Source organism: Malania oleifera, chromosome 13, assembly GCF_029873635.1.
Source record: "Malania oleifera isolate guangnan ecotype guangnan chromosome 13, ASM2987363v1, whole genome shotgun sequence".
NCBI lineage: Eukaryota > Viridiplantae > Streptophyta > Magnoliopsida > Santalales > Ximeniaceae > Malania > Malania oleifera.
This window is the reverse complement of record NC_080429.1, coordinates 67,804,639-67,819,041: the sequence shown is the minus strand read 5'-3', so window position 1 is coordinate 67,819,041 and position 14,403 is coordinate 67,804,639. Positions and strand designations below refer to the sequence as shown.

General features: G+C 34.6%; 1 protein-coding gene across 6 annotated transcripts in view; it reads left to right on the top strand.

Moving 5' to 3' along the window:
• Positions 1 to 12,690, top strand: part of LOC131146367 (uncharacterized) — a 50,672-nt gene extending 37,982 nt beyond the window's left edge. For 4 of the 6 annotated variants that reach the window (XM_058095943.1, XM_058095945.1, XM_058095944.1 and 1 more), the window contains 4 exons: positions 1,931 to 2,038; positions 2,125 to 2,403; positions 7,465 to 7,608; positions 12,008 to 12,690. In XM_058095943.1, the coding sequence (XP_057951926.1) occupies positions 1,931 to 2,038; positions 2,125 to 2,403; positions 7,465 to 7,608; positions 12,008 to 12,196 (720 nt within the window). In that variant the 3' untranslated portion in view covers positions 12,197 to 12,690. Of the gene's footprint in view, positions 1 to 1,930; positions 2,039 to 2,124; positions 2,404 to 3,392; positions 4,198 to 7,464; positions 7,609 to 12,007 lie in introns of those variants that run through there. The other 2 variants (XM_058095947.1, XM_058095948.1) reach the window with 1 other exon arrangement.
• Positions 12,691 to 14,403: the final 1,713 nt, after the last annotated feature.

Genomic DNA, 14,403 nt, shown 5'->3' with positions numbered 1-14,403 from the left:
AAACCAGAGACTGCGGGTATGAGTAAATTCTGGGAGTTCTTTGATATGAATGCTGTTTGGATGCTGTTTCATTTTGCTTTGAAAAAGTGCTAAACAGATTTCCCTTGAAATTTTGTCAGAAAATAGGCATAGTGTGTTTATTTTATGTATCATATAATATTTTGTGTTGTATTTGTAGTGTTTGTGTGTGTGTTCATATTATGTGTTCACAAGATGTAACATCTGTCAATATACCTTGTTAACTAAGATACAGATGGCTCTATTTGGTAGTACAAATTCACATCAGTAAATGGGTTTATTTATAAAAATATGCAAGACAAATGGCTGTAAAATTGTGTTGGTATCGATTAATGAAATTGCAATAACATTAGGCCATATCCTTCATGATAATGAAGGCATCGCCAGATCTGATGGATCATGATCTGTTAGTGCATTTCATTGAAACTCGGGCATGGTGTGATGATGACTGCCCCGGATTGATTCATGTTTCATATGCATATGCATTGAATTATAGGGGTTATTGTGGCATAATGATGGAGAACTTGTGTTGTCAAGTGCAAGGCATTGTTTCAAGTCATAATAGCAGGCTCTTCATGTGAAAATGCAGGACCAGACTATGGTTCTGGGCCTCTACTCCTAGGACCCAGCTCAGTGGAACCAAAACTGTGCAACAATCCACATGCTGCAGCCTGCAAATGCTTCTATAGCAAAAATCTCAAATTGTCGTATCAATTTCTTACCTAAATCAATTTTTTTTTTTCAATTTTATTCTTCCTTTTTCATTTGAACCCTGGGGGGAGGGGGTTGAATTTGTTTTAATAATTTCTCACATTAATTGTCAAAAGAATGTACTAATTATGGTCGAATTCAGGGTTCATATGTGCTTTTTTGTATTTGATATCCCAGTCAAACATTTTCTTTTAAAAACAAAGCTTCTTGACAAATAATTTTACTTTGGAGCTCGAATTCTAAAGCTTCAAACATATGAGATTTTGGAAGATTAAAAACATGCAGATTTTAAGTTCTTAAACTCATTAAATGTATGCCAAAGAAAACATGCTAGGTTGAAGTGTTTAACTCTTTAGGGTAGTTGAGATTTTGAGAGAGTATTGTTCGGCTTCCAACAAGTGAAGTTCTGTTGAGATCCATCAACCAAAGCATTAAGCTGTGTGTCCATTTTTTGTATTCATAATTCAATAATTTAATTTATTTTATTGTAAGAGTTATTTTGAGGTCAGCCTCATTTCATAGATCAGTATATATTTTGGGAAAGTAAGAGTCTATTTTTTGTTTGCTACAGCACATAGTAGAATTAGCTTATAAAAAATACACAATGCAATTTAGGTGACTTGAAACATTCTTTATGGTAAATATTATGCGTTGTTGGCTTATATTTCATTTTTGATTGGATGATGTACGATACAATCAAGTTCTCATTTAGTAGGTTTCCATACCTAGGCTCAATCCAGTTATGTCTGTAGTGTCTACCAATTTCGCTATATCCCCTTTTGTGGAACAATCCATGCAGCATAAACATGGGTTGTGTTCCCTAGAGCCACATCCATTGAACTTGTGTGATGAGTATGATTACTAAATTTTGTAAAATTTTCATGTAATTGACATGCCGAATTAGATGCCATATGATATTCTTGAATGCATGTCTCTATGAAAGATGCATTCACAGAGAGTTCGCTGTTTCACTAATTTGTCAAGCTTTTCAAGGACTATCATATGCCCCATCACTGCACTCTGGCATGCTCTCTTAAGAATGCATCTCCATGAAAGGCACATTTATTGGTGGTCACAATCTAACAGATTTCTTTTATCTTGTCCTTTTTTTGTTCTTTCACTTTCTTTACTGGTGCCTGGTATAATGAATCTTTTACACATGCCATATGGGTTGACTTGTGAGCTGGCCTTTTATTTTCAGGAGCACTTGTTAATTGTATGTGAACTTCTTAAGGCAAACTTATATGAGTTTCACAAGTTTAATAGAGAATCTGGAGGGGAAGTTTATTTTACAATGCCAAGATTGCAGGTTTGTGGGCAGTTAGTTATTTTTTGAGGTCTCTTTATTCCACAAATGTGCTTGTACATAATGCTCTTCTGAATTGATTTGTGCAGTCAATCACCATCCAATGTTTGGAGGCGCTTCAGTTCTTGCATGGACTTGGCCTAATACATTGTGATTTGAAGCCTGAGAATATTTTAGTGAAAAGCTATAGCAGATGTGAGGTGAAGGTCATTGATCTTGGAAGTAGTTGTTTTGAAACGGATCATCTCTGCTCATATGTACAGTCTAGGTCCTATCGTGCACCAGAGGTCATTCTGGGACTTCCATATGATAAAAAGATAGACATTTGGTCGCTTGGCTGTATCTTGGCTGAACTTTGTACTGGCAATGTAAGTTTTAGTTATCCATATAGTCATTTTATTTATTTGCTTATTTATGATGATGATGATGATGATGGGCTATGCTGGAACTGGAAGCTGGAGGCCATTGTTGCTGTCTCAACTTTATATTTTATTTTTAAAATTCTCATTCTTTTAATTAATTTTTAAGTAGAATCTCAAAAGATCTTGTTCACTTAATGTATTTGAAAATATTAACATATGTGATAGAATGCTTGGAAATGCCCAGAATTGGATCTCCACAAGGTGCTGGGACTGTCATATCCATACAGTATCTTCTATCTCAAGCCGAGTGCTATTGGAAATTAGAACCAAGGAATCCTAAATGCCCTCATCACTGGGCATATTATGCACGATAATAGAATTAGTAACATTTTTTTGTTTGGTTTGCTCATTAGGATTCTTGGGAATATAGAATTTTAGTGTTTAACATAGCATGGTTATTCTAATGTTATTTTGATAAGATGTAGAATGCCCTTAAACTAGAGATAATAATATTGAGTACATTCTTGTAATGTACATGTGTACATATAATAAAATAATAATATAATGGACGGTGGTGGTGGTAGCAACAGCCACAGTAATTATTTAATCCTAATAGTGCTAAAAACCAATCATAATTATTAGGCATAAATAAAAATTGTAATACCAATAACCAAAAACATTAACAACACTAAATAAGGAGGGGCAATTCCTTTCTAGAGTCATGAATAATAGGGATATTTTTCATTTAAGATGGACAGTGGAAAATTGAAGATAGCCAAAGGAAGATGTGGATATTGAGTACCCTTTGAGCTTGGGGATGCCTTGCATTCTCAAGAAACCAAGATAGGATTCCCTTAAGTTCTCAAACATGGGCATGTTACATTGCAGAGGCCTCAATTATTTTGGCCTTCGAAACACCTCATAAATAGATTGTTATTTTCACCATCCTTTCTATGATATCATTTTCTTAACTTCTTCATTAAAACTCAATGCAGAAGGACAAGCTCCTGGATAATTTTGTCTTACAATGTCTTGCCTGAACTCACAATCCTGGTGCCGGAGGTGGACATGGACATGAGATGAGATAGAATAGCATTTCAGATAGATATGGTCTGACTAATGTACTCCCCTCTCTCCTCCTGATGGAGAATGGAGTAATATATTGCTTCTTAGCTGTAAATGATACAATGCTAGAATTTTATGATGACAGCTGGATAAGGAAATCAAGGTCATCTTGAAGATATTGAAGTTCCTTGAATTGCTGAGGTAGTAGCAGTTCTCTCCAGTTCTGCAAGATGATAAAAGGGCTTGGACTAAGAAGTTATCTGTGTGCTTTAGGACTGTCTGCTAAGATGACTTTTCCACCCATGGTCTTATTTTCCTCACATTGAAGCTACCTAAACATGAAGCTTAGTGTCTCAACCTCCCACTTTTTTCTGAAGTAGGTCCGCATCTTGATCCAAACATAGCAATATGCCAAGGCCTCTTCCACTGCAATGGTGGCAGAGTACTGAGGTGTTCCTGATACATCAACAGCATACCTTTTGGAACTACAGCTGTCATTAGCAGATATTGCATATCATTCTCATTTATTTCTGCCGGGGTTTGAATTTTCTGAAAGCACCAGATTGAAAAGAACTAATTTGGTTTTGCAGTTGTGTTTTTTGTATGCTCTATTTGTTTTAGAGGTGCTCTTTTGCAAATAATTGGAGATGATTATTTTATGTTTGTGACCTCAGACCAGGTTCTATGCAATGGATGAAAGTGTACTTACCTTTTGCAAAGGAAGAACTGTTGTGTTTCATTCTTTGTTTATGTGCTTTGCTATATGCCTTCCCTTGTCTTCCACGATTGGAGACTGGTGGATATTGCATATTTTTCTTTCTTCCTCTTGCCCTCTTCTTTTGATTTATTTATTTATTTTTTAAACTTGAGCTATTATTAGGTCTCAGTAGGAGAATTGATATTTTGTAACCAACAAGTTCCATGTTGGATGCGTTAAAAACAGTGGCAAGGTTTGTGTGGATTGGCAACCATTGTTGTCCAGTCATACTGGGATTTGGATTGAGATAGTTGGAGCGTATGGATTAATAATAGCCTTGAAGAAGCATTGGTCTTCTATAGGCTCTTTATTGCTATCCTTAGGGTTATCAAATTTTCCTAGGACATTTAGAGAACTTTGTGCTGATAAAATCTATGCTTACCATTGAACTAAGAAGGTTTTAAATGCAAGAAACCATAAAACAAAAAAAAAACAAACTTGAACTTCTGTGCACATAATTTGCAGAAATAAAATTTGATGCTAGTTATTATCTCTTAAGATCAAACTTCGACCTTGAGAAATTGTAATCTGATGCATCTAGGAAGCAAAACTTGTTGTCCAGCAATTGAATAAAAAAAATATGAGCAGGAACAAATAGAAATTTTGCAAGAATACAAATGGATTGAAGAGGAAACTATGGTAATGAGTGTTTAGGGTTCATAATCTCAATAGATAAGTCAAAGTGAAATTTTTAATTGGAATGACCCAGAGAGAACGGATAGAAGTGCTTCCATGGGAGTATTTTGTAATAATCACCATTGCTTACCCTTAGCCTTCCATTTGTTTAAAAGGCCACATAATACAGGTCATGTGAATGCTTAGAAAGTCCAAGACAAAAGACAAGACATAAAAGCCCCGAAAATGAATATATTGTTACTATAGCAGGAACAATGCCCTACTACTGTAATGTGCATATCACAGGAATAGTAAATGGCTATGGTAGTGTGAACGATAAATCTTGAGCCTACATGGCCAGTTGACCTTCTTGTTTGACTTGGATGCTCTTGCACAAAAATACTTGCCCTCGGGTTTTAATTAATTTTCTTGCAGTCAACAGTTTGTGAACTAATTCATGCTATTCTGATTTGTAAAAGCCACTTTATATGCTTTCAAGAAGTCAGTAAACATTTTAACATAAATATCACCTGCTACTATGATCGGTTGAATACTTACTTCCCTTCTAAACTTCCACATCCAAGCTTTGCTACAAATTGTATTTGATCTCATGTTGATGTTGTTGCAGACCACTCCTTGTAAACAAATTTAGATTTGTCATTTTCTTCACTTGCTGTCAAATGGGAACTGTTTACTAAATCAAACTCCAAGTAAGATAAAGGAAGCAACAGATCATGAAAGAGTAGTGAACACATATCGGCTCCAACAAAATCGTAGTCAATGTGTTGCCAAACAAATTTTAATTAATCAGTAAAGTTATGCCACAACTCCTCTTGATCTTCTCTGTCTACAACTGATCGTTCATAGAAGTTAGAAATGCATCAATCAATCTTACTACCAGGTTGATTCCTAGCTGACTAAAAAAAAATCATCTGTTGTAAATTGTGAGTTATGGTTCTGTAATGACCATCAATATTCTTAACATTGTTGCTCTGACAATAACCAGGCAGTGACACTGATAAAAAATTGGATGGGGAAAGATCTGTTCCTCCATTGAGCCAAATCCATTTTTCATCACTGACAAGCAGAGAATGCATGTTTTTTCTGTCTACAATAAAAGAAGCAGAATTTGGTATATATCAAGGAAGTTGAAGTCAAACTTGAGGACGGTTTCTCTCCCCTCCACCTTTTGACTAGTTGGTCGAGGAGCAGAAGTCACAAAATAAAAAAATAAAGAAGAAAGTGTCATTTTACTGTTCACGCTATTGTAGTGTGAGTTTTTTTATGATACAGTAGTATAAGTGCAGTTTGTGCCACACTAGCACTCTGTATGTTGGTGATTTACATGTTTTTAAATTTATTTTTTAGTTTATTTGGACTGTTGTGATTTTATTGTTTCTGTGGGCTAGGATTTGATTTTAATTAGGGTTTTATGGTATAAAAGTGTACCTGAAGGCTGTAACTGAATTATTTTTGAGATGATTATTCAGTATTTTTTTTTTTGTCTCCTCCTCCCTTTTTTGTGTGGCTAGAAGACCAGCCTTTTGGCTGTGATTTTGATTCATGTTGCCCCGACTCTAGCATTACTTATGTTTGTCGGATTTTCCTACTTCACAACTGTTCAGTACTAGTAAAAGAATTATATATAAATTCAGATTTGAGGGAAAAGATTGAAGTCGAGAAGAGAATGAACATGAGGAATAGGAAAACTTTGAGGATTAAGGCTAGGTAACTGATAAAGAGTCTCAAACCTCCACAATCTAAGGAATCCCCAACATTAACTTGGTGCCAAGTCATAGGAATTGTGCAATCTTGTGCAAAGAAGTGGAAATTTTGAAATGTTCTAAAATTAGGAGTGCAACAAACTTGCTTATTCTAATGAAAAGTTCACGGCGTATTCAACTTTATAGAATAAAAGATGAGGAAAGGGAGCCTGAGATGGTCTGGCCAGTTGCATGTTGACCAGCTGACGTACAAGTGAGACAGTGATTAGTTGATGTTAAGAGGTTATAAGAGGGCAGTAGTAGACCTAGAATAACTTGAACCAATATAGCCAACTCCAATGACGAGACTTGAGGCCTTCGTTTGTTGTATTTAATTTGTTGTAGCATGGTACAGGAGCACCAGTTTGAGCTGAACTTGGATGACTACTCTGCACGTGTTGAATTTCTTGCAAATGCATTTTAACCTGTTATGTCTATCTCAACACCTTTTTCAGTTTAGTTACCATTTTATTTTTATGGGGGAACTGTTTTACTACCTGGCCTTCATACCACAAAGTGTAGTTTGAAACATTGTGTATACAATGTGGTTGTGAAGATGTTGCAAAGCACCAAACCTCTGCTACAGATGCCGTAGATCCTGTGTTACAGTGATTGGTATACTGCTTCTATGATATTTTATTAGTTTGGTTGAGTTTTGTCACTTTTATGAGTAATGTTTTATTCATTTGGCTGAATTTCATTAGTTTAGTTCTTTCTTTCTTTGACTATCTTTACGCCTGCTAATGTGCATGCTATCCTTGAGGTTTTCAGAATTCAGCTTACTATGCTTTATGCTGTGCTTATTTTTTCTAACAATCATTTGTGTATTGTGGCATAGTGGTTAAAATGAGGTTTATCTTGTTATAGGTTCTCTTCCAAAATGATTCGCCTGCAACATTACTTGCACGAGTGATGGGAATTATAGGTCCTATTGGCCAAGGCATGCTTGCCAAAGGACGAGATACGTACAAATATTTCACAAAAAATCACATGCTTTATGAAAGGAATCAGGTAACTAGTTTCTTCCATTGTTTAACTGTAAGGAATCAAACAGATCACCAATCTCCTAAAGCCAGTTATGTTTGTATGGTATGCTTCTTCATAGGACATAATTAGAATGTTGTTGCACATGATGGTGGTCACCAAAAGAAAGTGGTGGGTATTTGTTCAATACATGTTGTGTCTTTGTTGCCAGTTATTCATGTCATCCATGAAACGCTTCCCGTGTAGATGCTGTCAATCTATAGGGGTTGTGGTGCATTTGGTGAACTTAATTTAAATTATTTTTTTGAACCCTGCTGCCTGACATATTAGCATTGGTCATGCAAGTGTTCTTTAATGTTGCAGAACATTGGTGAACTTCGTTAAGATTATATTTGAACCCTGCAGCCTGACACATCAGTCTTGGTCCATGCAAGCGACATTCTTCAATGTAGTATCGCCAGCTGTTATGCATGTGAAGCTGTTTTAGGCACCAACAAATCGATACTTCATTTGAATGGTTTTATATCATGCTTGTCAGTTAGGCTTTAGTAGTACAACAAACCAAGCCTTAAGTCCTACTAGATGGGGTCCACTACATGAATCCTTTTTCGCCAGCTATCATGGACAATTTCCTTGATAGATTTAGGGCTGTTAAATTCTTACTCACAATCTCATTCTAAGTTATTTTAGATCTACCACTACCTTCCCTTCTGCTGCCCCTCATAATAACTAACTCATTCTTTTTCACTGATGGACTATATAGTCTATTTTGTAAGTGCCCAAGCCATCTGAGTCATCTCCCTTATTTTATCTTCTACAGGAGTTACACCTAACTTACTATGAATATGTTCATTTTTTAATTTATTTTTTAGCGTTATACCACTCATCCGTCTTAGCATTTTCATCTCAACAACTTTTACTTTTTGTATATGTTGTTTTTTAGTCGTCCAACATTTTGATCCATATAGCATAACTGGTCTTACAACTGTCCTGTAAAACTTTTCTTTTATTTTTAAGGGTATTCTATGATCGCAAAGCACACTCGAAACACTTATCCATTTTACCTAATCTGCTTTAATTCTATTCATTATATATTTTTTAATTTCTCCTTCAACTTGCATAATAGATCTAAGGTATCTAATAGTGCTATTGATATCTTCATCATTAAGTTTTGCGTTGTTCCTAATATTCCTCCTACTATGACTGAAATTACATTTAATATATTTTGTTATATTTCTACTTATCATAAAGCCTCTAGATTCTAAAGCTTCTTTCCATATTTATAACTTAGATTCTACTCTACCCGTAGTTTCATCAATTAAGATAATATTATCTGCAAACAATATACCCCATGGAACCTCATTTGGATTTGTCCTTGTCAATCTATTCACCACTAAAGCAAAAGGATAAGGGCTCAAAGCAGATCCTTGATGTATGCCTATAGTGATTGGAAATTTTCTAGTCTCTGCGTATGTAGTCATTACTTTATCGTACATATCCTTAATGACATTAGTATATTTACTGCATATACTTTTTTTCCCCCTAAAACCCACCATAGAACTTCCCAAATTACCCTATCATACGCTTTCTCTAAGGCAATGAATACTGTATACAAATCCCTCTTCTTTTACCTACACTTTTCCATTAATCTTTCTTAAAAGATATATAGCTTCTTTTCCATTAATCTCTCTTCTTTTCCATTAATCTTCTTAAAAGATATATAACTTCTGTTGTAGATCTCCTAGACATAAAACCAAATGGATTTTCTGAGACGTTCATTTTTTCTAGCCTTAATCTTTGTTCAACTATCTTTTCCCATAGTTTCATTGTATGACTCAGAAGTTTAATTTCACAATAATTATTAAAATTTTGAATCTCTTTTATTTTTGTTTATAGGTATTAAAGTGTTTTTCTTCTATTTGTATAACATTTTCTTAGTTTTTATAATTGTATTAAATAAATTAGTTAACCATATAATTTTGTTATCACTGAGGCATTGACAAACTTCAATTGGGATGTTACCAGATCCTATAGTTTTTCCATTTTTTGTATTTTTTAGTGCAAACTTAACTTTCGTTAACTCTAATTTTACAAACAAATCTCATATTTTTAGCCTTTTCCTCATTTATCAATTCTAAGTTTAAGCTTTCTACTTGGTTTTCATTAAATAGCTTACTAAAGTAACTTTTCCATCTTTCTTTTATGTCTTCTTAATCAAGACAATATCATCCTTACTTTTTATATATTTTACATAACGTAAATCCTTACTCTTTCTTTCTCTAGCACTAGAAAGTTTAAATATGTCTTTTCCCCCCCTTTTTTGTATCTAATCTAGCATACAAAGTATTAAATGATTTAGGTTTAGCTTCACTAATGACCTTGTTTGCATCTTTTCTCGCCTCTTTATACTTTTCGAGGTTTTTTATGTTTTTACATTTTTGCCATGTTTTATACCAAATTCTTTATTTTTACAACTCTTGAGACATCTTGATCCCACAACCAATTTCTTTTTTATTCAAAAATCTTCGTCTTGATTCATCTAAAATCTCTTTTACTATTTTTTTTTTTTAATAGAGTTAGCTATCCTAGTCCAAAGAGTGTTTGTGTCTACACCATCCTCCGTAGTCCAATCACCATATTTAATAATTTTATCTTTAAATTTTATCATATTTTCTCCCTTTAAGTTCCACCACATAGTTCTCTTGTATTGATTTATTTTATTCTATTTTTTTCCCATTTTTTAATATATACATCTAACACTAAAACTATATGTTGTGTGGTTAAGCTTTTACTTGGGATAACTTTACAATACAAACAAGATAAATGATTAACCCTCTTAGTTAAGGAAAAAGCTATTTGACTTTTATTTTCTCCACCTTTGAATGTTATTAAGTATTTCTTCTCTCTTCTTAAAGAAAGTATTTGTTGTAAAATCATATGACATGGCGAAGTCTAAAATCTTCTCCCTGGAGTCATTTTTGTCTCCATATCCATATCCTCTATATATATTATCATAACCTATATCCCTTCTAACATCCATTCAGATCTACTCCTATGCATATTTTCTCATCTGTTGATATCCCTTGTATAACACTATCCATATCTTTCCAAAATTGTCTTTTAATGTTTTTCGCTTAGCCTACTTGAGGAACATAAGCATTAATTACATTTATTATCTCTTGGTCTAAGACCATCTTAATTTTTATTATTCTATTTCCTACTCTTTTGTCATTTACATCGCTATCCTTTAAGTTTTTGTCTACAACAATTCCTATCCCATTCTTATGTTTTTCTTTTCCAGTGTACCGAACTTTAAATGTTGATTTTTCAAGTTCTTCCCCACCCATTTTGTATCTTGAAGGCAGATTAGATTAATTTTTCTTCTAATCATTGTGTCCACAATTTCCATGTTTTTACCGGTAAGTTTCCCTATATTCAAAGTTGCTAATCTAACCCTAGTATAATGAACTAACTTCTTTACCCGCCTACATCTAGAATGATGTGTGAACCCTCGCATATTTGACATCGTACTTGGGTGCCGACGCAGCGCATCACTTCAAGGGGATGACCTAGCCCACCATCACCTACCTTCCGCTAAACTTGGGTGGTATAATTGCAGTGCATCACTCATAGGGATGTCCCAGAGAATAATCGGTATGAATTCATATCGTAGTGATTTGACAAGGTTTGCGCTAGTTGTCAGTTACCTAACACAATCCTCCTCCTTTACCCGGGTGTGGGACTGGGACACGCTGTGTGTGAAACGATTAGGACATGGAGCGCATCACAGGCAGAGTTACAGATAGGTTTTAGTAATGCTATTCAATATTGTACCCAATTTCACGTTGTACTTGAATTTATATCATCCTTTTTCCTTCTAAAGAAGCACTGCTTTTGGTTTGCAGAAAACAAAGACAACTTATTAAAAATGGCATCCTTCATAAAATTTTGGGTATTTCCTACCATTTGCTATCATTGTTTCCAAGTATCAAATGGAGGGAAGGTGGACAGCTGGAAATTGCAGTTCAGCAGAATATTGATGTCACATGTTTGTCAATTAGTTAATGTTTTTATTATAATTTGGAAATAAATTCTTTTGGGTAGCCAAAAAGGCCTCTAAAATATTCACGAAGCAATAGCACCACTTAAATTGTGTTCTAAAGATCTCCTTTGCCATTCCATTCTAAATGAATAAGAAATGAATGAACTCAGATTATGGAAGAATAGTTATTTCCCCGTCTTAGCATATTATGGACTGTATTGTAATTTATTTACATGGAGATATTTTGTGATTTGAATATATTGTTGAATGGTATTTTCTAGGCTGTTTACTTCAGCGATAAGTCAGACCCCACTCCATGTCATTTGAATAAATTGCCTGTATCTGTTGATGTGCTCTAAATGCAATCCGTGTTGTTTTCTTCAGGATTCCAACAGATTGGAATATCTGATCCCAAAAAAGACATCCTTACGGCACCGGTTGCCAATGGGAGACCAAGGCTTCATTGAATTTGTTGCTTATCTGCTTGAAATAAACCCAAAGAAGCGGCCATCTGCAGCAGATGCTTTGAAGCACCCATGGCTATCGTACCCTTATGAACCCATATCATCTTGACCTGTAAAAAATTTCTGGGTTGACAACAGGCTGCAGGTGTGCTCGTCCTTGGATTTAGGTGTTTTGGAATGAGGGAAGGATCCCCATTTGATTCCAGATTGAAATTGATAGCCTATGTGAGCTTTAGTGGACTTTTCACCTTCACATTCATGCTCAATGCATTGAAAGGTATGTTTGGTTTTGCTGGTGATCTCTATTTCCTTCCCCCCATTGCAGAGTTGTATTCCAGTTTTACCATAACCAAGAATTGATTGCCCACACCATCTATTTGTAGGTTTTTTTTTTATTATTATTTTATTTTCTAGGGTTTTCTTTTGTTTGTTGTCTGGTGGAAGGGGAATCTTAAATCCTGTTGTACATGATGTGCGATAATTCTTTAGGTTATTTAGTGAAAGCTTGTCATATAGCTGCTCATCCAATTTTGATTGGCCTTTAACACAAATTTGCTGTGCATTGTATTGAGATCAGAGCAAGCCCATTTAAATGATTTGTGTGAATGATCTCGTCATGTCGCATGCTATTCCATGTTCGTTTACCATTATTATCGTGATTATTTTTCAACACTTAGGAGGGTGTATGGCCCCCCACACATCTCAGAGGCGTCTACATTTTATACTGCTCAGAGTGCAATGAAGGGTGATTGTCCACTGGTGGACATGCTGTGCCTAATACCTCTTACCATTTGGCATTGTGAATGAAGTGCAACTGTGCAACACTTCGCATTGCCATTGACACGGTTCTCTGCGCAACGTGGATGAATGATTAGAGCAATAGACTAGTTTACTTGTGCAGTTCACACACAAATGCATTGCAATCTTTAATGCTTTCCACTGTTAAAAAGACAACGCCTTGTTTGCCTTTAAAGAATGTAAATGGATTTGGATTGGTGGTATCATGCTCTGATTTGTCATTGTAGGGGCAAATTTGGTGGTTTTTAAGTTCGACTGAAAGAAATGTTTAGGGATGAACTTTGTAACTCATTTGTGGATCAACGAGTGGAAAATGTTTTTTTTTTTTTGTTCTAATTTATCACACCCTGAATATTTAATCGAAACCTGTTCTAAATTTTTCTTGCAAATAAATAAATAAATAAATAAATATATGTATATATGTGTGCACACGTGTCATTATATATGTGTACATAAATATAATATTTTTATGCAATTATTCATAGATTTAGTTAGTTTTATTTTATTCTAGTAAAAAGATTATATTATCTATAATTATATTAAAATTATGGGAAGTTATTTTAATAACATAAAGGCACGAATTATTTTATTTTATTTTATTTTTTGTTTCAGAATTTTGCTTTGTCTTTTTATAATTGACGAGGTGGGTTTTGGTTCCCAATCGAAGGCCGATTCCCTAGCTGGTTAGGGTGCGTTCAGGTTGCCTCACTCGCTCCAAAGTCTCCCTTTTAACATCCGTATAACTGTTTTATTGTTGTTTAAAATGTTTTGGCTTCGGTTTAGATGAGCTAATGCGTTGTTGTGTGGTTAAAGATGGAGGCAAGGGAAGGGAAGAAAAGAAAAAGAAATCAAGGGAAAGGAGTGTTGAAGATTTTGATTAAAATGAATTATCTAATTTGAAGATAGGTCTCTTCCTCTTTTTATAATACAAATCAAATACATTCTAATGACAATAATATCCTTACACTCACTAATTAATATATTAAAACAATAATAATAATGATACTAAAAGGCATATATAACCTCGAACGCACCCCCTTCAAGCTGAAGCATAAATTTCATATGCTCTTAGCTTCTTACAAATTAATTTAACGCAAGCACCTCCTTAAAGCTTTGGTAAACAAATGAGCAAATGGCATATCAAATTTTACATAAGTAATTGTAATGAGAACAAAGTGGCGATTACCTTCAATGTGCTTCATTCGCTCATGAAAGATCAAGTTGGAAGCAATATAAAGATCAACTTGATTATCACACATCAACTTCATGGGCCAAGAATATGAAAAATCTAATTCTTCTAACTTGTTCTTCCGTGTTAACAAGTAGTGTGAGTCATAACTCTATATTACGATTTAGCACTTAACTTGGCCATCACAGTTTGTTTTTAACTCTTCCAAGAAACCAAATTACCACCAACCAAGATACAATACTCAGTTGTGGATCTCCGTTGAAAGGCAATCTAGTCCAATCTACATCAGTATATCCATGGATATAAGTGCGACCCAGATCACGATATAA